Source organism: Hyla sarda, chromosome 9 (genome assembly GCF_029499605.1).
Source record: "Hyla sarda isolate aHylSar1 chromosome 9, aHylSar1.hap1, whole genome shotgun sequence".
NCBI lineage: Eukaryota > Metazoa > Chordata > Amphibia > Anura > Hylidae > Hyla > Hyla sarda.
In genome coordinates this window covers 3,247,087-3,274,331 of record NC_079197.1, presented here as the reverse complement: position 1 = coordinate 3,274,331, position 27,245 = coordinate 3,247,087, and the positions used below count along the sequence as shown (strand labels likewise).

Here is a 27,245-nt window from a genome sequence, read left to right as displayed (position 1 = left end):
GAAATAGATATGAGATGGACGGTTGGTCCCGCGGTGTGTGTCTTGCCTGTATCTGGCGCTCGCTGCGCCGGTGAGTGTTTGTTTAGGTGAGTGCGCATGTTTGCGGAAGCGGAGACCCTGCTGGCGAGCGCACAATTAGCTAACAAGTGGCTGTTTTGTGTTGGATTGTGGCTGATGTGTTTTAAGTGGTTTTTTTGAGTGGAAAATGTCTGTGTGCGCGAGCTAACACACAAAGGCCAAGGGCATTAGGTTTATTGGTTTGCTGCGCACACATCTGACGTTACTCTATTAAGCTCGACCGCCGCCGCTTTTTGGTTGTAAAAGGAAAAAAAAGATAAAAAAGCTTAAAAAGTAAAAAGCAAAGCAAGAATAAAAGGCATGAAAAGATTCCGAGTGACTCCGGCAATGGGATAATGGTCTGCCATAGTCAGGACCGGAGGTAACAGATGGGACCCACCATTTCAGCAGGGGCAGCTTTAAATAAGAATGGCGCTCAGGAGCCCCAATAAAATGCGGTATGAAATAATTAGCGGAGAATTATATTGTTACAGACATAATACCGCAGAGAGTGAACCGCCCCCGCCCTCCATCTGAGCACTTTACTAAAACCATGGCTGTGCAGCGCTTGGTCCCAGCCCCTCAAGGACACCTCTTAGGGGGAAATCAGGAAACGCTTCACAACCAGAGCGCCAACAGAAGTAGTGAGCGCGCGAGGCCGGGGATGGCGGTGGCCCCATCACAATACATAATGACTACAACCTGTACTCTACACATGATGACGGTCTGTTCACACTACGCAGATTTGTTGCAGAAATTTCTGTGACCGTCCATTTATATGAACTGGATAATAAACCCCATTGAGATGTATGGAGGGGACTGCAAGGACTGTGGGTGAATATGACAGATAGATATAGGAGATAGATATGAGAGAGATAGATAGATATGAGATAGATAGATAGATATGAGATAGATAGATAGATAGATATGAGAGAGATAGATAGATAGATAGATAGATAGATATGAGATAGAGAGATAGATATGAGATAGATAGAGAGATATGAGATAGAGAGATAGATATGAGATAGATAGATATGAGAGAGATAGATAGATATGAGATAGATAGATATGAGATAGAGAGATAGATATGAGATAGAGAGATAGATATGAGATAGATAGATATGAGAGAGATAGATAGATATGAGATAGATATTAGATAGAGAGATAGATATGAGATAGATAGATATGAGATAGATATGAGATGGATAGATAGATATGAGATAGATAGATATGAGATAGATATGAGATAGATAGATAGATATGAGATAGATAGATATCAGATAGATAGATATGAAATAGATAGATATGAGATGGATAGATATGAGATAGATAGATATGAGATGGATAGATATGAGATAGATAGATAGATATGAGGTAGATAGATAGATATGAGATAGATAGATATGAGATAGATATGAAATAGATAGATAGATAGATATGAGATAGATATGAGATAGATAGATATGAGATAGATAGATATGAGATAGATAGATAATCTTGAAGGAGATCCGCACTCCACTCCAGTTTTACAGGTGCATGCTGGTATAGCCCGGGTTCAGCAGCACTCTGATTCAGATGAATAGTGTTTGGCTTTATTCAGCAAGTGAAATAGCGACATTTCAACCATCTCACACGGTCTTTGTCAAGCAAGTAACAAGTGCTACATTATATAGGTAGTGCCTCTGTGACATCATCATACATAATTATGTATCCATTTATAATATTGTACACATAATTATGTATGATGATGTCACAGATACACTACGCTGCGGCGCTCTTCCTCCAAATAAGTTACCCAATGGTATGGTAAAGTACAGGGTAATTTTATTGGGCACAATTCAACGCGTTTCTGGTCCAGGGATTGGACCCTTCGTCATGATAGATGCACCGTCCTGACGAAGGGTCCGACCCCTGGACAAAAACGTGTTGAATTGTGCCCAATAAAATGACCCTGTACTTTACCATACCATTGGGTAACTTATTTGGAGGAACAGCGCTGCAGCAATCGCATATTTAAGCAGTTTCCTCAGCCACACAACAACTTCACATATATCGTAGCTGGAACACAGGTACCGGGACTCTACAAACTCCCCCTCTTAAAATAAGCCATCCTCAAGTTCTGTAAACATGACGATTCTGTGCAGTTATGATGATTTGCAGTCTCACGAGCTTACATCATTTCCCATCTCTTCTGCAGTCCTTTTTGTTCACTCCCAGACCCGCACAGCACATCTCCTCATCTGCTGTATATGAACTTCATCACTATATGGTGAAAAAATCAGCAAATAAAGTCCAGATTGTGGAGGCTGCAGTGATGGTTCTGGGCCTTCTGGAAGTTTCTCCCATCTGTACACAGAGTGTTTGGAGCTCAGTGCCCAATGGGTTCTCGGTCTCCTCTCTTACCAAGTCTCCTCTCCTCCGATTACTTAGTTTGGTGGGCGGCAGATCTAGGAAGAGTCCTGGTTGTTCCTTCTCCTTCCATGTAAGAATTATGGAGGCCGCTGAGCTCTTGGGAACCTTCAGTGCAGCACAAATGTTTAGTCCCCTTCTCCACATCTGTTCCTCCTCACAGTTCTGTCTCTGAGCTCTACAGGCAGTTCTTTCCACCTCATTGCTTGGTGTTTACTCTGACCACATATATACAGGGCAGAGTCTTGTCCAATCAGCTGAATTTACCACAGGTGACTCCTACCAAGGTGCAGAAACATCTCAGAGATGATCAAGGGTATGAATACTTTTAGCTTTGCCTTTTTAATACATTTGTGAAGTTTCTAGGTTCTGTGATCACTTTCTCGTTGTAGGAGAGAACCGAATGTGACTATAGAGTGACAGGGTATGAATACTTTCTGATACCGCACATTCCCCTGCTTCCCAGCTCTCGGGACGGTTGATGATATTTGTAAACAATTCTGGTTAAAGATCAAAATCCCCATAAACAGTAAAGTAATCTGAGAGGTGGGATCAATAGTAAGGACCCTCAGACATGTGACATGCGGCCTCCAGGAGCGATCGATGAGCGCAGAGACTTGTGCAGGTCAGAGGTTCGGCCTCACATCTGTCTCTAGGCCAGGGCATCCTCCATCCAGGGCGGCCCTGAGTGTACAGTGATACGGCTCCAGGGGCCCCGGCCTGGGGGGCAGTAAAAACAGATCAATAGTGGGATAGAGAGGGATGTGTGACCCCGTGACCTCCAGTAAATCTGTGTTATGACCATGAGAAGAGCCCGGGCCCCGGAATGTTCTGACATAAATATGACGCCACCGTGTTAACCGCGTCCAAGGCCCAGAAGAGCGCAACTTCTGCTGGTTAAGAATTCACCAGACGACTGCATTAATGGCAGAGAAACCGCACAGATGAGCCGCCATAGTGAGCACAGCTCCGGAGTATAATACAGCAGAATAGTGAGCGCAGCTCCGGAGTATAATACAGCAGAATAGTGAGCGCAGCTCCGGAGTATAATACAGCAGAATAGTGAGCGCAGCTCCGGAGTATAATACAGCAGAATAGTGAGCGCAGCTCCGGAGTATAATACAGCAGAATAGTGAGCGCAGCTCCGGAGTATAATACAAGATAAGTTATGTATGTACATAGTGACCTCACCAGCAGAATAGTGAGTGCAGCTCTGGAGTATAATACAGGATCAGTACAGGATAAGTAATGTAATGTGTGTACACAGTGATCTCACCAGCAGAATAGTGAGTACAGCTCTGGAGTATAATACAGGATATAACTCAGGATCAGTACAGGATCAGTAATGTAATGTATATACACAGTGACCTCACCAGCAGAATAGTGAGCACAGCTCTGGAGTATAATACAGGATATAACTCAGGATCAGTAGAGGATAAGTAATGTAATGTATGTACACAGTGACCTCACCAGCAGAATAGTGAGTACAGCTCTGGAGTATAATACAGGATATAACTCAGGATCAGTACAGGATAAGTAATGTAATGTATGTACACAGTGACCTCACCAGCAGAATAGTGAGTGCAGCTCTGGAGTATAATACAGGATCAGTACAGGATAAGTAATGTAATGTATGTACACAGTGATCTCACCAGCAGAATAGTGAGTACAGTTCTGGAGTATAATACAGGATATAACTCAGGATCAGTATTGTATGTACACAGTGACCTCACCAGCAGAATAGTGAGTACAGCTCTGTATATAATACAGGATATAACTCAGGATCAGTATTGTATGTACACATCCTATCTGGATATTATTCCTGTCGGGCAGTGTGAATGGCGTTGTACCTGCTGCAGGGTGACATTTGGCAGGACAGGTATTAGCAGCGGAGCTGAGTATGTTGTATGGTTTGGGGTCATCAGGTGTGACCTTTGCCCTTACCTGCCCCCCCCCCCTCTCTCTCTATTATACACTGCGCTGTTATATACAAGGATCGGACTGTTACCTGTGTGCTACCTCTCGGCTGAGGGTCCCTTCCCCCTCCCCACCATTTGCCCCTGGGTCAGGAGGGCAGGTGAGAGGGGCTGGGAACTGTCAGAGTGTTTTCTGAGCCCCTCACACTCGGGGTCCAGATGGGCGTCCGGGCCCCGGCTCCCTCTATGAAGTCCTTGTCATCTTTGTACACTGTATGTATGAATGGTGTCCCCTGGGGCGGCCGCCCTGTGATGTGTGGATTGGTGTGTGTGTATTTACCCTGCTAAATCTCTCATCCCACTTATAAAGGACATAAGCCCCCCCGGCCCCCATGACTAGGCCCGAACATAATGTGTCCTTTCAGGGACTGGTAACAGGGCCTGAGAAGGAGGTGAAGGCCGCAGCCTGAGCCACACAAAGACACCTTGTTATATCATCATCCACAGGGCCGCGCGTGACCGCAGTGTACGGGGCGCAAACTTCTACTCCATCCTAATGTCATAGGATAGGCTTAGATACACCTGCTCAGCAGAGTGTATCACACATCATCATGGCTTAGGTACAGCAGCTGTGCAGACAGTATCACACATGATAGGATTAGATACACTATCTCTGCTGACAACACGTTAGGCACTAGAGAGTATCACACATAGCAGCTTAGATACAGACAGTATCACACACAATTTAGGCTCTGCAGACAGTATCACATGTGATAAGATTAGATACCTTATCTCTGCTGAAAACACCACACGTGAGGCAGTAAAGAGTATCACACATAGCAGCTTAGATACAGACAGTATCACACATGATAGGATTAGATACCTTCTCTCTGCTGACAACACCACACGTGAGGCAGTAGAGAGTATCACACATAGCAGCTTAGATACAGACAGTATCACACACAATTTAGGTTCCTCAGACAGTATCACACATGATAAGATTAGATACCTTATCTCTGCTGACAACACCACACGTGAGGCAGTAAAGAGTATCACACATAGCAGCTTAGATACAGACAGTATCACACATGATAGGATTAGATACCTTCTCTCTGCTGACAACACCACACGTGAGGCAGTAGAGAGTATCACACATAGCAGCTTAGATACAGACAGTATCATGATAGGATTAGATACCTTATCTCTGCTGACAACACCACACATGAGGCAGTAAAGAGTATCACACATAGCAGCTTAGATACAGACAGTATCACACATGATAGGATTAGATACCTTATCTCTGCTGACAACACCACACGTGAGGCAGTAGAGAGTATCACACATAGCAGCTTAGATACAGACAGTATCATGATAGGATTAGATACCTTATCTCCGCTGACAACACCACACGTGAGGCAGTAGAGAGTATAACACATAGCAGCTTAGATACAGACAGTATCATGATAGGATTAGATACCTTATCTCCGCTGACAACACCACACGTGAGGCAGTAGAGAGTATCACTCATAGCAGCTTAGATACAGACAGTATCACACATGATAGGATTAGATACCTTATCTCCGCTGACAACACCACACGTGAGGCAGTAGAGAGTATCACTCATAGCAGCTTAGATACAAACAGTATCACACATGAAAATTAGGTCGGGTTCACACTACAGAAGTGGAATTTCGGTTGGAGATTCGGCTGCTTGAAAACAACGTTAACCCATTCGTCTGCTCAATGTTCTGGCGGAATCCGCGCCGCAGACATTGCCGTCTTTGCGCGGTCATAGAGGGAGATTTATCAAAACCTGTCCGAGGGAAAACTGCTGAGTTGCCCATAGCAACCAATCAGATCGCTGCTTTCATTTATGGAAAGGCCTCTTAAAAATGAAAGCAGCGATCTGATTGGTTGCTATGGGCAACTCAGCAGTTTTCCCTCGGACAGGTTTTGATAAATCTCCTCCATAAAGTGGCGCCGGCTGCATCCAGAAATTCCCAAGTGTAAACCTGACCTGGCTTAAATTTTACGGAATGCGAATTTTCAGTGTCGGTTTTGCTGCTTCGTGAATGGGACAACCGAACGCCATTAAAGCCGATGGACAGGTAAAGTAGATCTTCGGCGAAAAATAACTTATCCGCTATCCACAGGGACCCCTGTGATCTCCGGAACGGGCCCCGGCTGTCAGTAGAGAGCCCTGTGATCTCCGGAACGGGCCCCGGCTGTCAGTAGGGACCCCTGTGATCTCCGGAACAGGCCCCGGCTGTCAGTAGGGACCCCCGTGATCTCCGGAACGGGCCCCGGCTGTCAGTAGGGACCCCTGTGATCTCCGGAACGGGCCCCGGCTGTCAGTAGAGCCCCCTGTGATCTCCGCAACGGGCCCCGGCTGTAAGTAGAGACCCCTGTGATCTCCAGAATGGGCCCCGGCTGTCAGTAGGGACCCCTGTGATCTCCAGAACGGGCCCCGGCTGTCAGTAGGGACCCCTGTGATCTCCAGAACGGGCCCCGGCTATCAGTAGAGACCCCTGTGATCTCCAGAACGGGCCCCGTCTGTCAGTAGGGACCCCTGTGATCTCCGGAACGGGCCCCGGCTGTCAGTAGAGCCCCCTGTGATCTCCGCAACGGGCCCCGGCTGTAAGTAGAGACCCCTGTGATCTCCAGAATGGGCCCCGGCTGTCAGTAGGGACCCCTGTGATCTCCAGAACGGGCCCCGGCTGTCAGTAGGGACCCCTGTGATCTCCAGAACGGGCCCCGGCTGTCAGTAGAGACCCCTGTGATCTCCAGAACGGGCCCCGTCTGTCAGTAGGGACCCCTGTGATCTCCGCAACGGGCCCCGGCTGTCAGTAGAGAGCCCTGTGATCTCCGCAACGGGCCCCGGCTGTCAGTAGAGAGCCCTTTGATCTCCGCAACGGGCCACGGCTGTAAGTAGGGACCCCTGTGATCTCCAGAATGGGCCCCGGCTGTCAGTAGAGACCCCTGTGATCTCCAGAATGGGCCCCGGCTGTCAGTAGGGACCCCTGTGATCTCCAGAATTGGCCCCGGCTGTCAGTAGAGACCCCTGTGATCTCCAGAACGGGCCCCGGCTGTCAGTAGGGACCCCTGTGATCTCCAGAATGAGCCCTGGCTGTCAGTAGGGACCCCTGTGATCTCCAGAACGGGCCCCGGCTGTCAGTAGAGACCCCTGTGATCTCCAGAACGGGCCCCGGCTGTCAGTAGGGACCCCTGTGATCTCCGCAACGGGCCCCGGCTGTCAGTAGAGAGCCCTGTGATCTCCGGAACGGGCCCCGGCTGTCAGTAGAGACCCCTGTGATCTCCAGAACGGGCCCCAGCTGTCAGTAGGGACCCCTGTGATCTCCAGAACGGGCCCCGGCTGTCAGTAGGGACCCCTGTGATCTCCAGAACGGGCCCCGGCTGTCAGTAGGGACCCCTGTGATCTCCAGAACGGGCCCCGGCTGTCAGTAGAGACCCCTGTGATCTCCAGAACGGGCCCCGGCTGTCAGTAGGGACCCCTGTGATCTCCAGAACGGGCCCCGGCTGTCAGTAGAGACCCCTGTGATCTCCAGAAAGGGCCCCGGCTGTCAGTAGGGACCCCTGTGATCTCCGCAACGGGCCCCAGCTGTCAGTAGAGACCCCTGTGATCTCCAGAACGGGCCCCGGCTGTCAGTAGGGACCCCTGGGATCTCCGCAACGGGCCCCGGCTGTCAGTAGAGAGCCCTGTGATCTCCGGAACGGGCCCCGGCTGTCAGTAGAGACCCCTGTGATCTCCGGAACGGGCCCCAGCTGTCAGTAGAGACCCCTGTGATCTCCAGAACGGGCCCCAGCTGTCAGTAGGGACCCCTGTGATCTCCGGAACGTGCCCCGTCTGTCAGTAGGGACCCCTGTGATCTCCGGAACGGGCCCCGGCTGTCAGTAGAGACCCCTGTGATCTCCAGAAAGGGCCCCGGCTGTCAGTAGGGACCCCTGTGATCTCCGCAACGGGCCCCAGCTGTCAGTAGAGAGCCCTGTGATCTCCGGAACGGGCCCCGGCTGTCAGTAGAGACCCCTGTGATCTCCAGAACGGGCCCCAGCTGTTAGTAGGGACCCCTGTGATCTCCGGAACGGGCCCCGGCTGTCAGTAGGGACCCCTGTGATCTCCGGAACGGGCCCCGGCTGTCAGTAGAGACCCCTGTGATCTCCGGAACGGGCCCTGGCTGTCAGTAGAGAGCCCTGTGATCTCCGGAACGGGTCCCGGCTGTCAGTAGAGACCCCTGTGATCTCCAGAACGGGCCCCAGCTGTCAGTAGAGACCCCTGTGATCTCCAGAACGGGCCCCAGCTGTCAGTAGAGACCCCTGTGATCTCCGGAATGGGCCCCGGCTGTCAGTAGGGACCCCTGTGATCTCCGGAACGGGCCCCGGCTGTCAGTAGAGACCCCTGTGATCTCCAGAAAGGGCCCCGGCTGTCAGTAGGGACCCCTGTGATCTCCGCAACGGGCCCTGGCTGTCAGTAGAGAGCCCTGTGATCTCCGGAACGGGCCCCGGCTGTCAGTAGAGACCCCTGTGATCTCCAGAACGGGCCCCAGCTGTCAGTAGAGACCCCTGTGATCTCCGGAACGGGCCCCGGCTGTCAGTAGAGACCCCTGTGATCTCCGGAACGGGCCCCGGCTGTCAGTAGAGACCCCTGTGATCTCCAGAAAGGGCCCCGGCTGTCAGTAGGGACCCCTGTGATCTCCGCAACGGGCCCCGGCTGTCAGTAGAGAGCCCTGTGATCTCCGGAACGGGCCCCGGCTGTCAGTAGAGACCCCCGTGATCTCCAGAACGGGCCCTGGTTGTCAGTAGGGACCCCTGTGATCTCTGGAATGGGCCCGGACGTCAGTAGGGACCCCTGTGATCTCCGGAACAGGCCCCATCTGTCAGTAGGGACCCCCGTGATCCATGGAACGGGCCCCGGCTGTCAGTAGGGACCCCCGTGATCTCCAGAACGGGCCCCAGCTGTCAGTAGAGACCCCTGTGATCTCCGGAATGGGCCCCGGCTGTCAGTAGGGACCCCTGTGATCTCCGGAACGGGCCCCGGCTGTCAGTAGAGACCCCTGTGATCTCCAGAAAGGGCCCCGGCTGTCAGTAGGGACCCCTGTGATCTCCGCAACGGGCCCTGGCTGTCAGTAGAGAGCCCTGTGATCTCCGGAACGGGCCCCGGCTGTCAGTAGAGACCCCTGTGATCTCCAGAACGGGCCCCAGCTGTCAGTAGAGACCCCTGTGATCTCCGGAACGGGCCCCGGCTGTCAGTAGAGACCCCTGTGATCTCCGGAACGGGCCCCGGCTGTCAGTAGAGACCCCTGTGATCTCCAGAAAGGGCCCCGGCTGTCAGTAGGGACCCCTGTGATCTCCGCAACGGGCCCCGGCTGTCAGTAGAGACCCCTGTGATCTCCAGAACGGGCCCCAGCTGTCAGTAGAGACCCCTGTGATCTCCAGAACGGGCCCCAGCTGTCAGTAGAGACCCCTGTGATCTCCGGAATGGGCCCCGGCTGTCAGTAGGGACCCCTGTGATCTCCGGAACGGGCCCCGGCTGTCAGTAGAGACCCCTGTGATCTCCAGAAAGGGCCCCGGCTGTCAGTAGGGACCCCTGTGATCTCCGCAACGGGCCCTGGCTGTCAGTAGAGAGCCCTGTGATCTCCGGAACGGGCCCCGGCTGTCAGTAGAGACCCCTGTGATCTCCAGAACGGGCCCCAGCTGTCAGTAGAGACCCCTGTGATCTCCGGAACGGGCCCCGGCTGTCAGTAGAGACCCCTGTGATCTCCGGAACGGGCCCCGGCTGTCAGTAGAGACCCCTGTGATCTCCAGAAAGGGCCCCGGCTGTCAGTAGGGACCCCTGTGATCTCCGCAACGGGCCCCGGCTGTCAGTAGAGAGCCCTGTGATCTCCGGAACGGGCCCCGGCTGTCAGTAGAGACCCCCGTGATCTCCAGAACGGGCCCTGGTTGTCAGTAGGGACCCCTGTGATCTCTGGAATGGGCCCGGACGTCAGTAGGGACCCCTGTGATCTCCGGAACAGGCCCCATCTGTCAGTAGGGACCCCCGTGATCCATGGAACGGGCCCCGGCTGTCAGTAGGGACCCCCGTGATCGCTAGAACGTGCCCCGGCTGTCAGTAGGGACCCCTGTGATCACCGGAACGGGCCCCAGCTGTCAGTAGGGACCCCTGTGATCTTCAGAACGGGCCCCGGCTGTCAGTAGGGACCCCTGTGATCTCCGGAACAGGCCCCGGCTGTCAGTAGGGACCCCCGTGATCTCCGGAATGGGCCCCGGCTGTCAGTAGGGACCCCTGTGATCTCCGGAACGGGCCCCGGCTGTCAGTAGGGACCCCCGTGATCCCTGGAACAGGCCCGGTTGTCAGTAGGGACCCCCGTGACCTCCGGAACGGGCCCCGGCTGTCAGTAGGGACCCCCGTGATCTCCGGAACGGGCTCTGGCTGTCAGTAGGGACCCCCATGATGTCTGGAACAGGCCCAGTTGTCAGTAGGGACCCCCGTGACCTCCGGAACAGCCCCCGGCTGTCAGTAGGGACCCCCGTGATCTCCGAAACGGGCCCCGGCTGTCAGTAGGGACCCCTGTGATCTCTGGAACAGGCCCGGTTGTCATTAGGGACCCCCGTGACCTCCGGAATGGGCCCCCGGCTGTCAGTAGGGATCCCGGTGATCTCCGGAACGGGCTCCGGCTGTCAGTAAGGAGCACACGCTCCATTCCTATGAGTACAGCTCTCGAGCAACATCGGCGACTCATAGAAATGAATAGAGCAGGTGCCGTCTACCGATAGACTACATGTGCTGCTCACTGAGAGCGCCGGGGTCCTGTCCTGTGATCACATGGGGCCCCTGCAGTCGGACCCCCCCCCCCCTTTGCAATCGGATGCTTATCCCTGCAGATAGGGGATGTTATTTTTCACTCATACTTTAATTTCGTCTGAATTCTGCACAGAAATTCCGCCATCTGAATCTTACATCGGTATTTGGGTATTATATATTTTTTCGCGCCGTTTCGTTTGGCGTCACACATGGAACGTATAGACGTGAGGCGTTGTGTCCGGCAGCTGCGGGGTTAACCCATAAAGCAGCCATTAAAAAGGAGTTATCCGGTCGGCTGCCCCCACTCTCATTGCGTGGCGGTCGGCTGTCCCCGGGCGGCCGCTCATGTCCTATTCTCTCCCCCCGGCGGCTCCGGTGAGGACAGTGGCACCTTGTGAAGATCCAGGACACCTGCGGTGCCGCAGCAGCTGAGGGAGATTAGCCTTTTCCAGTAGAGAGGATCCATTAGAGCCGGGCAATAGACTATCACTTCCGCTAGGAGAGGCCCAGAGATGAGATATTGATCGAGGTCATCTCACCAGGCCTGACAGGCTTACAGATCAGCCTGGGAATCCGCCGCGCCGGGAGGCGAGATGTGCGCCAGCGGGTGGGCCCTGACCTACTCGCCACCGGGCGGATAATGGGACAACTTGTGGGTGATAACCAAGAAAATGACAAAATCCAGGAGCCGGGGAGGGGACACGTATACACAGCGCGCTCCCGCTCCACGGATGGCGACGTCCATAGACGTAAATAATACTTCTCACAGCGGAGGGTTTGCTACAATCAGATCCAGTCTAGACAATCCTCTGCCAACTAAAAGATACCGCAATAGTGTACACAGGACTGAAATACTGCAGGACATCCTGATACATTGTAACAAATAGGACAGGAGAGAGATTTTCCAAACGGTGTGACTCCAGCTATTGCAAAACTACAACTCCCAGCATGCCCGGACAGGCTAGACCAGTGCTCTCCAAACTGTCGACCTCCCAACTATTGCAAAACTACAACTCCCAGCATGCCCAGACAGCCTAGACCAGTGCTCTCCAAATGGTCGAACTCCCAACTATTGCAAAACTACAACTCCCAGCATGCCCGGACAGCCTAGACCAGTGATCTCCAAACTGTCGACCTCCCAGCTGTTGCAAAACTACAACTCCCAGCATGTCAGGACAGCCTAGACCAGTGCTCTCCAAACTGTCGACCTCCCAGCTGTTGCAAAACTACAACTCCCAGCATGACACCTGTTGGCTGTCCGGGCATGCTGGGAGTTGTAGTTTTGCAACAGCTGGAGGCACGCTGGTTGGAAAGCACTGCTACTGTAGATACAACTGTAGCAAATTCTATACCGTGATAAGCAACGAGCCTCCAGCAGCTGCCCGGGCATGCTGGGAGTTGCAGTTTTGCAACAGCTGGAGGCACGCGGGTTGGGAAACGCTGCTACCATGGATACAACTGTATTAAATCCTCTACTGTAGTAAGTACAGAGCGTCTGTTCGGGCATGCTGGGAGTTGTAGTTTTGCAACAGCTGGAGGCACGCTGGTTGGAAAGTGCTCTTACTGTAGATACAACTGTAACAAATCTTATACTTTGATAAGCAACTAGCCTCCAGCAGTTGTCCGGGCATGCTGGGAGTTGCAGTTTTGCAACAGCTGGAGGCGCACGGGTTGGGAAACGCTGCTACTGTGGATACAACTGTATTAAATCCTCTACTGTAGTAAGCAGCCAGCATCTGTTCGGGCATGCTGGGAGTTGTAGTTTTGGGCATGCTGGGAGTTTAGTTTTGCAACAGCTGGAGGCACCCTGAGTGGGAAACACTGCTACAGTGGATACAACTGTAACAAATACTGTACTGTGGTAAGCAACCAGCCTCCAGCGTATGTTCGGGCATGCTGGGAGTTTAGTTTTGCAACAGCTGTGGGCACGTTGGGTGGGAAGCAATGCTACCTTAGATAAAACTGTAACAGATCCTCTACTGTGATAAGCAACCAGCCTCCAGTGGCTGTCAGGCCATGCTGGGAGTTGCAACAGCTGGAGGCACACTGGTTGGGAAAAACTGCTCTAAGGCTAAGGTGTCCAACTTGAGTTCATCCAGTTGTTGCAAAACTACAACTCCCAGCATGCCCAGACACCCGTTGGGAGCGAATTTGTAGTGAAACCTGCCAAAAAAAGTGACGTGTGAATTGTTTCCTAAGTATTCAGAAAGTACGCTGTATAAACATACGTGCCAAAATCCCATTAAAATTATCGGTAATTTAATGCGGAATTCAGGGTGAGCTACGCCTGAAAATGTTTCCATTCACCGACAGCAAGCAGAGATCTGCCAAATGTTAAGGAATTGAAATAGAAAAGTTTATTAGAAAAGTTGCAGATTTTTTTTATAATGTATTCTTGCCTGCGGAAGAATCTTAAAGGTCCCCCCCCCCCCGGCTCTGATACATTTATGTGACTGACGTCCATGATTGCATGTCAGCCGCAGGAGCCGTCAGGAGGCAGGCATGATACATTGTGTCGTCTCACAGTGTGAAAAGGTCAGCGCGTACATCTGTATATCACTACATGCATGTCAGCATACATGTGCGCATTTATTATTACCAGCGTCCAGAGGGATCTGGATAAGAACCAGGATTTTGTGTTTATGGGACTCTGGCCTTTTAAGAATACGGCTGCTTTCCAAATTTGCCAAAAATGACTTGGCCACTAAGTGTCTCCCTTCTCTGCAATCTGCTGTCCACTGCCGGTTGTCAAGAGAAATCTGTCTCTAATGACAGCGAGTTTAGGACAAATTACAGGAAGTGGGCGGGGCTTACCATGTGCTAGGTGTTGAAAGCATAGAGCATGGGCTCCTCCTGCACTCTTTACCAATCTTTCATCTGAGGATGATCCAAACTGTTCCTCAAAGGTAGATCAAGGCTTCCCTCTAATATCTGACCACCCATGAAAAATAGGGAAGCTCTCCCTTGTTTAAATACCTATGTACCTACTGTTGTATGTCCAGAGTGCTGCAGTGGAATGTCCCCCTCCCTCTAGCTTCTCAGCAGCAGAAGTTCAGTGTTTAGTGTAACCCTTTCCTTGTTGTTGTTGTTGTGCTGCTGCTGTTTGCTTCCTGTTTTCTCACATAACACTGTATAAAATCAGTGCATTAGTAGCCACTTCTGCCTTCACATAACATTTCTAGTGTTATCATTAGTTCACCAAAGTGCAAGTGTAACTATGATACCTGGCCAGGCTGTGCACGCTGTGCTCTGCTCAGTGAGGAGTTACAGGCCCGGGTCAATCAGCTGCTGAGGAGGGGTATTTGATTTCTCTTCAGTCTTCTAGCTGTGCTCCTGATTTTAGATTTGATCTGGTTTTAGTCCTGTTGGTTTTCAATCAGACTTGTTCCTTTGTTGTTTCTACCTGTTTGTCTAGTTATCTGCCTGTACTATGGTCAGTAGTTTTATCCAGTCTAGTTTGTATCTATTATGTGAACTTGTATCATCACTTGTATTTAGTTTGTGTGTTTTGTGTTCCACCATGGTATGGGTCCTGATCCATTGCTTCTCGTGTTTTGCCCCTATCCCTGGTGTGTGTAGAGTTTCTGAGTATCCGTTAGAACTTGACCCTGTATCCAGATCTGTGTGTTTTGTACTTCGCCATGGCATGGGTCCTGATCCATTGCTTATTTTGCTTTGCCCCTATACCTGGACATTGCTGTGTGTAGTCTTGTATGATTCAGTACTAGTTAACCTGTTCATTACCTGCATTGCTGCTAAACCTACCCCTATAACTCCTGGTAACCTGTATAACCATTACTGTGATACCTGCTGTATATTGCTTTGGTCCTGAGGCTGTTGTCTGTACGCTTTATACCTGCCATTATATCTTTTTTTACTACTTTGCATTCCTGTCGTTATGTATTCTCCTTGTTCCCTGTTTGTTTGTTAAAGCTTGTTAATCTTTGGTATCCTGACCTGTTTCCCCAACCTCTGTACAGTTCTGTTTAATGTTTTGATTTGATCCCCCTGCACTTTAGTCCAGAGGAGGGACCGATGTCCAGTTCTGAAACTGCTTTTTAGGGCAGTTATGCAAAGAGGTAGGGAAAGGGTTTCTGGGTAATATCAGGGCCACACGATTCCCAGCTGTCATCAGCACTTGGCTATTGCATAGCAGGAAGAGGCATGTGCTGTGGTTGGCTAGAGAAGTAAGGGAGGAAGTAACTGTGTGAGTACTGCTGACAAATAATGAGAAATAGCTCTTAAAACCCACCTTATCAAAACTGTAAAGGCTTAAAGAGGTATTCCAGGGGCTATGCCACAGGGGCTAAAAAGTTAGTGTGGTTCATAATATAGTACCTGTGTGTGTCTGTACCTGTGTGTGATGGCTGCTCTCGCAATTCTTATGTGATCTTTGCTGCCCCGATGTTTATTTTTAACAGCATTAAAAAATGATCTCAGGTTTTCCCAGGTTGCAGTGTGGCCGAGACATTACATCACTAATCAGGTCTGTGCACCTGTCTGTGCTTCAGTGTATGGAGTGACCGCTGGTTGGAGGGGGGGAGGGGTCATTCTTCAGGGAATTGTAGCTCAGCTGTGCTGCAATAAGTGGGGTGGTTGTTGTGTGGGAGGGAGAAAAATGACCTCACACTTACAAACAAGGAATCCTGGGACTTGTAGTTGAAGGGAGGGAACACCAGCAGGAAATAGCCATTTTACAAAAGGAAGGAAGTAGAAAAAGAAGTACGGATCCTTACTAAGCATATCCGTTACTGTCTGGCAGGTAAGTATTAAAGTGGTACTCTGCCCCTAGACATCTTATCCACTATCCACAGGACAGGGGATAAGATGTCTGATCTCGGCTGCGACACCCCAGACATCCGGTGTACGGAGCGAACTTCACTCCGTGCCGGATGACTAGCGATGTTGGGCGGAGGCTCGTGACGTCACGCTCACACTCCAATCTTGACATCATGGCCATGCCCCCTCAATGCAAGTCTATGGGAGAGGGCGTGACGGCTGTGAAGTCACGAGGGACGTGGCCGTGACGAGCCTCCGATGCTGCACCCGATGCTCTAAACGAACGCAGGGACCCCCGCGATCAGACATCTTATCCCCTTATCCTTTGGATAGGGGATAAGATGTCTAGGGGTGGAGTACCCCTTTAAAGTCACCTTATTGTAGCTAATCCCTTTAATCTAAAAATACCAAGTGTTTTTTGCTTTTTAAAAAAAAATTTTTTAATGACAGGTAGGATCCAGAGCTGCACTCACTATTCTGCTGGTGAGGTCACTGTGTACATACATTACATTACTTATCCTGTACTGATCCTGAGTTATATCCTGTATTATACCCCAGAGCTGCACTCACTATTCTGCTGGTGAGGTCACTGTGTACATACATTACATTACTTATCCTGCACTGATCCTGAGTTATATCCTGTATTATACCCCAGAGCTGTACTCACTATTCTGCTGGTGAGGTCACTGTGTACATACATTACATTACTTATCCTGTACTGATCCTGAGTTATATCCTGTATTATACTCCAGAGCTGTACTCACTATTCTGCTGGTGTGGTCACTGTGTACATACATTACATTACTTATCCTGTACTGATCCTGAGTTATATCCTGTATTATACCCCAGAGCTGTACTCACTATTCTGCTGGTGAGGTCACTGTGTACATACATTACATTACTTATCCTGTACTGATCCTGAGTTATATCCTGTATTATACCCCAGAGCTGTACTCACTATTCTGCTGGTGAGGTCACTGTGTACATACATTACATTACTTATCCTGTACTGATCCTGAGTTATATCCTGTATTATACTCCAGAGCTGTACTCACTATTCTGCTGGTGAGGTCACTGTGTATATACATTACATTACTTATCCTGTACTGATCCTGAGTTATATCCTGTACTCACTATTCTGCTTGTTGCTCTGTATCTCATCTCACCCGTCAGTATCGCCCCCTGTCGCACACAATCACGCTGATCACACGGCTTTTATTTACTTTTAATTGACTACAGAAATAATACTGGCGCTGTTAACCCCTTCCATCCCACACACCCTCCAGTGTTTGTTTTTCGTTGAGGATCAGTCTAACCTGCGATTTAATGCACAAAACATTTGATCAAAGCGACCAATCAGAGATGGCGGTGAAGTAGAGATGGGATAGGGATAAGACGCACTCAGCGCCGCACTCCTCTTCTATCGCCGCAGCTTTGTTCGTGTTTTTTTTCTTTTCCTCCTGTTTTCATTTCGCGGGAGCTGTGACCTTCTTCCCCACTCGGTGATATTCTTTTAACCTGTAAAAACCGTAGAGGAGAAAACAAAGGTGGGGGAGGGGAACGAATTAGCGAAAGGTCGATGTCATTCATGTCAATTAATGGAAACGAGTCACAAGGTCAATTTTATTTGTTATTAAGTCAAGGGAGCGCTTTATTACGGATGCATGAATTATACGGGGGGGGGGGGGGGGGGGGGGATTATTATTTCTAAACGCCTTGGATGATGGGAAGGTGAATGCAGATCACCGACCGTTCAGAGCGCCTAATGGAGTCAAAGCCTTTTATGTAAATGCTGCGGTGGCCCTGAGAAAACCAGAACAATTAAGGGTTAACCCTATCAGCGCAGCCACTCATCGTACAACACATTGTCACCTATTCACACTGGGTTTCATTTTTGTGCATTTTATATAGGGTACAGAATAGGTTCCACATCGGGGCCTAGGACACAGGGGCCTAACTATAGGGGTTCAAAGGGAGCGGTCACACCTGGGCCCTTGTACCCGATGGGGTCCCAGAGCTTCTCTGCAGCATAATAGAACACACGTTATATAAATGGCGCATTATAGACAGGGGGCCAGAAGCCGTAAGTTATGTCTCAGCCAGGACAGGTCATCAAAAGAATCCACCGCCCCGTCTGCTGCAATGACATCATGGTCATGTGACTGCTGAGGCCAGTGATTGGCTGCTGTGCACGTGATGTCATCGCAGTAGGCCCGGCAGGAAACACCCGAGAGATCGCAGAATTCTAGGCCGGTGTCAAGCACAGTACAAATTTATTTTTAGCAATGGGGAAATATAAAACATTCTACAGACAATGCGGTTTTGTAGCGTTTGTTGTTTTTCACGATGCCGCCTGCTGCTTTCTTTAATTAGAACCTGTCACCAAACTAAACTTTTAATATATAGTTCCTTATGTCATTATAAGACACTTGGCTATTTACTTGCTGTTAAAATTCTCAACCTTTATATGTTTTTAATGTGATTGAAAAAACAGCCACTAGGTGTCTCTGTTCTGTTCTCGGCACAAGTCAAACAGTTAGTTTGGTCTCCTCCCGGCCGGGCGGGAGACCAAACTCAGGAAGTGCGTGCAGGGCATGTGGGACACAGCTCTCACAGGCTCCCGTGACATCGCGCCTGCTGGGGAACACCCACTTTCTCCTGCCGGGAGCTCATACAATGTGAGCAGGGGGAATGATACCCAGGTTTTTTAAAGCTCAGAAATGTATTTTATGGGCAGGAGGGGGTGTAAGTAGTAGTTAGGGAATATAATCTGAGTTAGTTTCTAAAATATGGTTTGATGACAGGTACACTTTAATGTTGTTTTGGTATAAAAGAAAACACCAAGAAAAAAAAAACATGCAAATGTAATGCATTTCTTGTGGCGTTTTTTCACACTAAATAATCGTGTGATTCAAAGAGAAACCATTTCTTAATCAGATTTATGAATCTCTCGCACAATAAAAGCACATGTGAACATGCACCAATTAGAAAAAGAGGCTACAAAAAAAAGGCATAAAGCATTAAAAAAGGGGTCCACACCCCAAAGAAAAACGTCTGTACTAAAATTCACTCATTTCAAAAAAAACAAAACACTGCAACAATTGCATCTTGGGAGTGCAATATAAAGGGGAAGTTTTTTTCCCCACGATTTAAAAAAAAAAAAAAAAAAAACTCCACAAAAAATTGTATGAAGCCTCGAACTAAAGAAAAATGCTGAATACTCAGACCAAGATTCTGAGATTCCTGTTGCAACATAGAGCCGTGCCATATATTCCCAAATGGTGGTACAAATATATCGCCACATTATATTATACAGTGGGGGGAAAAGTATTTAGTCAGCCCCCAATTGTACCCGTTCTCCCCCTTATAAAGATGAGGCTGTAATTATCATCATAGGTTATAACCTCAACTATGAGAGACAGAATGAGAAAAAATCCATAAAATCACATTGTCCGATTATTAAAGAATTTATTTGCAAATTATGGAGGAAAATAAGTATTTGGTGAATAATAAAAGTTCCTCTCAATACTTAGTTATATCCCCATTGTTGGCAATGACAGAGGTCACATGTTTTCTGTCTTCACAAGGTTCTCACACACTGTTGGTAATGACAGAGGTCACATGTTTTCTGTCTTCACAAGGTTCTCACACACTGTTGCAGGTATTTTGTCCCATTCCTCCATGCAGATCTCCTCTAGAGCAGTGATGTTTTGGGGCTGTCGCTGGGCAACACGGACTTTCAACTCCCTCCAAAGGTTTTCTATGGGGTTGAGATCTGGAGACTGGCTAGGCCACTCCAGGACCTTGAAATGCTTCTTATGAAGCCACTCCTTTGTTGCCCGGGTGGTGTGTTTGGGATCATTGTCATGCTGAAAGACCCAGCCACGTTTCATCTTCAATGCCCTTGCTGATGGAAGGCTTTCACTCAAAATCTCACAATACATGGCCCCATTCATTCTTTCCTTTACACGGATCAGTCATCCTGGTCCCTCAGCAGAAAAACAGCCCCAAAGCATGATGTCTCCGCCCCCATGCTTCACAGTAGGTATGGTGTTCTTTGGATGCAACTCAGCATTCTTTCTCCTTCAAACACGACAAGTTGAGTTTTTACCAAAAAGTTCTACTTTGGTTTCATCTGACCATATGACATTCTCCAAATCCTCTTCTGGATCATCCAAATGCTCTTTAGAAAACTTCAGACGGGCCCAGACATGTACTGGCTTAAGCAGGGGGACACATCTGACACTGCATGATTTGAGTCCCCGGCAGCGTAGTGTGTTACTGATGGTAGCCTTGGTTACTTTGGTCCCAGCTCTCTGCAGGTCGTTCACTAGGTCCCCCCCCCCCCCCCCGTGTGGTTCTGGGATTTTTGCTCACCATTCTTGTGATCATTTTGACACCACGGGGTGAGATCTTGCGTGGAGCCCCAGATGGAGGGAGATTATCAGTGGTCTTGTATGTCTTCCATTTTCTAATAATTGCTCCCACAGTTGATTTCTTCACACCAAGCTGCTTGCCTATTGCAGATTCAGTCTTCCAAGCCTGGTGCAGGTCTACAATGTTGTTTCTGGTGTCCTTCGACAGCTCTTTGGTCTTGGCCATAGTGGAGTTTGGAGTGTGACTGTTTGAGGTTGTGGACAGGTGTCTTTTATACTGATAACAAGTTCACACAGAAGCCATTAATACAGGTAACGAGTGGTGGACAGAGGAGACTCTTACAGAAGAAGTTACAGGTCTGTGAGAGGCAGAAATCTTCTTGTTTGTAGGTGACCAAATACTTATTTTCCACCATAATTTACAAATAAATTCGTTAAAAATCAGACAATGTGATTTATGGATTTTTCTCATTCTGTCTCATAGTTGAGGTTATAACCTATGATGATAATTACAGCCTCATCTTTATAAGGGGGAGAACTTGTATAATTGGGGGCTGACTAAATACTTCTTTGCCCCTCTGTATATGATCATTGTTAGGGCCCGGCCACCTCACCATGGAGCACATTATAACACATACATTAAAGGGGCGCTCTACTGGAGAACTGATCCCATCCATGTGGCGTTGGCGTTCCCGCCATCAATATAAGATGACCTCGGTGGGTCCCTGCAACAGGATCACCGTATGATCAACTCGTCGCCTTCGGTATAATAAACAGCCTGTCTGGCCAATCACAGCGGAGCTTTCATTTTACCACAGCAGGTAAGAAAATGAAAGCTGCACTCTGATTGGCTGCTGAAGGGAGGCAAGGCCGTATCTGATTTTGGTTGGTGGCTGTAAAGTGTCATGTTGTCCATAGCAACCGGGAATATAAGGCCTTAACTGCACAAGAGAAACTAAAGCTGGAATCTGATTGGTTGCTAAGGGGCGACAAGGCCGTATAGGATTTTGGTTGGTGGCTGTAAAGTGTCATGGCCGCCGGGAAGGAAAATAATTGTTACCCATAGCAACTGGGAAGATAACTGCACTAGAGAAATGAAAGCTAGAATCTGATTGGTTGCTACGGGTGACTACACTACTTCTGGTTGCCTTAGTTACCAATCAGGGCTCCATTTTGCTGAGAGACTTTAGGGGCCCCATGTACATTTGTGTTTCCCTGTAAATTTTGGTGAACAAAGCGTCAGGAAATGCATTTTATTCTATTAACGCTGTGCGCCAAACACGCGCCAGGGTTTAGATATTTTTCGACCAATCCATTACTTTTCTGCTTGTTTTCCGAAATGTGGGCGTGGCTTTTGATTTTTCTGAAAAATTTCCCATTTAGGCCAGTGTTTCCTAAATAGTGTGCCTCCAGCTGTTGCATAACTATAACTCCCAGCATGCCCGGACAGCCAACGGCTGTCCGGGCATGCTGGGAGTTGTTGTTTTGCAACAGCTGGAGACTCACTGTTGGGAAAACACTGATTTAGGCTGTAATTGTTGAAAACTTTTGCGCATTTCTGAAGTTTAAAGATTTGTGGAAATTCACAAAGAAAAGGGGAAATCATAGTTTATTAGGATCTGCGTGTAACTTACGCCCCCAAACACCCGTAAAACCCCAAAAAAGACTGAATCTCACCTGACAGCGTTGATCCTGATGAATCCAGAAGCGTCGCACGGCTCGTAGTCTCCCTGCTTGTCCATGCTGAGGGAAAGATAAATACATAGAACATTATACAAGAAACGTCACCCAGCTTCTCCAGACCCCTGAATGGCCAAGTCTGTCCCTATGCAGTGAATTGGGGCGCAGGTATAACATTGCATAACTAGGCAGGGCGGCGGTATAGAAGTCTGGATAATATTTGTAATGGTGGACACTCAGCTTTCCCAGACCCCAGATCTGCCATTGTGCAGTGATATAGAAGCCATAACTCATGAGATCTGGCATTCAGGTGGTATATACTGTATTTACCCATCAGTCACGTGTCATTTCCTAATTTGTTGCCGAATTCCACTGAAAGAATAAACCTTGTTAGACCGTGCCCACACAACACGACAAATTCCACTCAGAAATTCCTATGCAGCAGAGTCTCATTGTTTTCAATGGGACTCTGCCGCACACTTTACGCGGAGGAATTTGTGCGGCAGATTTTTCCACCATGGAAATTTCAATTCCGGTGTACGCAGAAAGAATGAACGCGTCCATGCTGGGAGTTGTAGTTTTGCAACAGCTGGAGACTCACAGTTTGGAAAACACTGATCTAGGTCGTAATTGTTAAAAACTGGGGCGCATTTCTGAAGCTTAAACATTTGGGGAATCATAGTACGTGAGGCCCTGTGTGTAACTTACTTCCCCAAATGCCCCGTAAGACCCCAAAAAAGACCAAACTTCTCCTGACGGCATTGATCCGGATGAATCCAGATGCGTCACATGGCAGGGAAAACAAATAGGAATTGTAAAAAAAAAAAAAAATGCCGCCTTTTTTCGAAATGTGGGCGTGGCTTAACATTTTTCTGAAACTTTTTGCCCTTTTTTTGGGTGTCCATTTAGGCCAGTGTTTGCCAAATAGTGCGTCTCCAGCAGTTGCAAAACTACAACTCCCAGCACTCCCAGCCAACGGCTGTCCGGGCATGCTGGGAGTTGTAGTTTTGCAATCTCTGGAGGTCTACAGTTCGGAGACCACTGCTATATACTGTATTTACCCATTAGTCACGTGTCATTTCCTAATTTGTTGCCGAATTCCACTGAAAGAATAAACCTTGTTAGACCGTGCCCACACAACACGACAAATTCTGCTCAGAAATTCCTATGCAGCAGAGTCTCATTGTTTTCAATGGGACTCTGCCGCACACTTCACGCGGAGGAATTTGCGCGGCAGATTTTTCCACCATGGAAATTTCAATTCCGGTGTACGCAGAAAGAATGAACCTGTCCATGCTGGGAGTTGTAGTTTTACAACAGCTGGAGACTCACAGTTTGGAAAACACTGATCTAGGTCGTAATTGTTAAAAACTTGGGCGCATTTCTGAAGCTTAAACATTTGGGGAATCATAGTACGTGAGGCCCTGTGTGTAACTTACTTCCCCAAATGCCCCGTAAGACCCCAAAAAAGACCAAACTTCTCCTGACGGCGTTGATCCAGATGAATCCAGATGCGTCACATGGCAGGGAAAACAAATAGGAATTGTAAAAAAAAAAAAAAAAAAAACGTCGCCTTTTTTCGAAATGTGGGCGTGGCTTTAAATTTTTCTGAAACTTTTTGCCCTTTTTTTGGGTGTCCATTTAGGCCAGTGTTTCCCAAATAGTTCGTCTCCAGCTGTTGCAAAACTACAACTCCCAGCATGCCCGGACAGCCAACGGCTGTCCGGGCATGCTGGGAGTTGTAGTTTTGCAATCTCTGGAGGTCTACAGTTCGGAGACCACTGCTATATACTGTATTTACCCATTAGTCACGTGTCATTTCCTAATTTGTTGCCGAATTCCACTGAAAGAATAAACCTTGTTAGACCGTGCCCACACAACACGACAAATTCTGCTCAGAAATTCCTATGCAGCAGAGTCTCATTGTTTTCAATGGGACTCTGCCGCACCCTTCACGCGGAGGAATTTGTGCGGCAGATTTTTCCACCGTGGAAATTCCGATTCCGGTGTCCGCAGAAAAAATGAACCTGTCCATGCTGGGAGTTGTAGTTTTACAACAGCTGGAGACTCACTGTTTGGAAAACACTGATCTAGGTCGTAATTGTTAAAAACTTGGGCGCATTTCTGAAGTTTAAAGATTTGGGGAATCATAGTATGTGAGGTCTTGCATGTGACTTACGCCCCCAAATGCCCCGTAAGACCCCAAAAAAGACCAAACTTCTCCTGACGGCGTTGATCCGGATTAATCCAGATGCGTCGGCAGGGAAAACGAAACATTGGAATTGTAAAAAAAAAAAAAAAAAACGACGCCGCCCCCCCCCCCCCCCCCCCGATAGAAATTACCAAAAAAAAAAAAAAGAAAGCCCTGAGAATGATTTTACCTCCCTTGATGTGAAAGTAAAGTATGAAGGAAAGAGACGGAGAAGAAAAGCGGCGCCTTTTATTTTTGCTCATTGAAGTGACTCTGACCTGCTCTATAATTACATTACTTTATACCCACTGAGCGGAGGCATTTCCACCCGCCGCTGGTTGGAGCAGCATGCACGCTCCCCCTGCTTCCCGTTACGCTGTCATTCAAAAGCTTTCAAAGCAAAGATGCAAAAGTCAAGAAGAAGAAAGGCAAATGGTTGGAGACGCGGCGAGTATAAATGCCGCCTCTCTACTGATCGCGCTCGCTTTAGCGGGTTGTGTGTTTTTTTTTGTTTTTTTTTCCCTCTTATTTTCACTTTATTCATCTAATCTCCCCAAGAGAGCGAGCGAGCGAAGAGAGTGACATAATGAAAGGGGTTGGATGGGGATTGAGAAGCTGATGATTTGGGAACGAAAAAAAAAAAAAAAGAAAACGGGAGGGGGGGGGGGGGGGGGGGGCACCTGAGGTAAGTGGGTGGTGGAGATGATAGGAGAGCTCCCTCCTCTGCTCAGGTATAATAAACCGCGGTCAGAGATATCGGAGCCGCCGCGTATCTGGTGGGCCCGTCTGAAAACTGCATCTCCTGACAGCCTGGGTCTCTCCAGCTGTTGTAGAACTACAACTCCCAGCATGCCCTTAAAGTTTAGGACTCCCCAGCTGTCACAAAAATTATAACTACAACTCCCAGCATGCCCTGGCAAACTGGGGCTCTTCAGCTGTTGCAAAACTACAACTCCCAACATGCCATGTCAGCTTGGGGATCTCCAGCTGTGGCATAACTACAACTCCCAGCATACCCTGGCAGCATGGATCTCTCCAGCTGTTGCAAAACTACAACTCCCAGCATGCCCGGACAGCCAATGTCTACAGTTGGAGGCACACTGGTTGGAATTTTTTTTTGTTTAAGGCAGTGGTCTCCAAAATGAGGACCTCCAGCTGTTGCAAAACTACAACTCCCAGCATGCCCAGACAGCCGTTGGCTGTTCAGGTATGCTGGGGGGTTGTAGTTTTGCAACAGCTGGAAGGCTGCAAGTTGGACACCTAAGCTTTAGACCAGTGTTTCCCAACCAGTGTGCCTCCAGCTTTTGCATAACTACAACTCCCAGCATCCCCTGACAGCCTGAAGGTCTCCAGCTGTTACATAACTACAACTCCCAGCATCCCCTGACAGCCTGAGGGTCTCCAGCTGTTACATAACTACAACTCCCAACATCCCCTGACAGCCTGGGGCTCTCCGCATAACTACAACTCCCAGCATCCCCTGACACCCTGGGGCTCTCCAGCTGTTGCAAAACTACAACTCCCAGCATCCCTGACAGCCTGAGGGTCTCCAGCTGTTGCACAACTACAACTCCCAGCATCTCCTGACAGCCTGGGGCTCTCCAGCTGTTGCAAACCTACAACTCCCAGCATGCCCTATCATGATTAGGAAAAATAAGATTTATTTGGATTTTATAAAAAATTTTTAGCTTTCGGTCACTCGCCATAGCCCCGTCTCCTGGCCTGTTTGTTGCACATTTGTATATTCAGGCCCACACTCCTATCTGGCGAGTAACAACTGTGAAGGGGGCGTGTCCTGACTACACCGACAGATGTGTGGTCTGGCCCCGCCCCCTTTCACAGCCATTATTAAAAAAGGACGTGTCAATTTCTGCAGTTTTCTTTAAATATATATATTTTTTAAATGCTGCTGCAATGTAATGTCTTTTCGCGGAAATTCCGTAGTGTGAACGTTGCAAGACGATCGCAACACACGCGCAAGGATTGATCGCTCTCACCTGACCAGCTCCTCGTTGTACAGAGATTGGGGCGACTCTCGGCCCAGCACGTAGACCTGACCCTTCAGGATGGACACCTGCACTTTACCCTCCACCTGCTCCTGGGACTTGGAGATACAGGAACGGACAAAGTCGCACTCGGGGCTGTACCAGAAACCTGCAGAGACATAAGACCAGAGAGCCAATCAGAACAGACGGATTCCATCACATGACTCCAAAAATACCATAAAAAACTATTATCCGGCACTGGGTCCAATGGTCGGGAAAATCTACTAGTCTGGTGTAACATATAGAGCAGTAATCTCCAAACTGCGGACCTCTATATGTTGCAAAACTACAACTCCCAGCATGCCCGGACAGCCAACGGCTGTCCGGGCATGCTGGGAGTTGTAGTTTTGCAATCTCCGGAGGTCTACAATTCGAAGACCACTGTAATTTCCTAATTTGTTGCAGAATTCCACTGAATCCGTGCTCACACAACACGACAAATTCCGCTCAGAAATTCCTTTGCAGCAGAGTCTCATTGTTTTCAGTAGGACTCTGCTGCACCCCCTTCACGCGGAGGAATTTGCGCAGCAGATGTTTTTTTGTTTTTTTTTTCACCGTGGAAATTCCGATTCCGGTGTCTGCAGAAAGAATGAACGCCTCCATCCTTTCGGAAGAATCCGCTCGGAAATGCTTTGCCGCCGCATTTCCGATCAGTCTTAGCGCCGACATGTTCCAGCCGGCGACCACTATTTATGTTTTCTGGACATTCCGCAAATTTTAAGCCGTGTGTCGGCCAAGGGCTATGTTCAGACGGCGGAATTTCCTCATTTCCGCAAAAATGGCAGAATTCCCCCGGAATTCAAGCCCCCCATCGACTTCAATGGGACTCGGCCGTGGAATTCCGCACAATATCAAGTCTGATCCTATATTTTTGGCTGAAAGGGGAATTTCCACTGTGGGAATGGATGGGACAGCAGAATCCCGTTGAAATGAATGTGCAGTAAATGGCGGAATTTCCGGCGGAACTATTCTGCG

At 48.8% G+C, this 27,245-nt stretch overlaps 1 protein-coding gene across 1 annotated transcript in view; it reads right to left on the bottom strand.

The window, feature by feature from the left end:
* Positions 1 to 17,187: 17,187 nt before the first annotated feature.
* The window catches only part of ASS1 (argininosuccinate synthase 1), a gene marked incomplete at its 5' end in the record, with an annotated part of 47,435 nt that continues 37,377 nt past the window's right edge, over positions 17,188 to 27,245 (bottom strand). Inside the window, 3 exon segments of the mRNA XM_056540639.1 lie at positions 17,188 to 17,496; positions 22,032 to 22,097; positions 26,223 to 26,379. Of these exon segments, the coding sequence (XP_056396614.1) occupies positions 17,445 to 17,496; positions 22,032 to 22,097; positions 26,223 to 26,379 (275 nt within the window).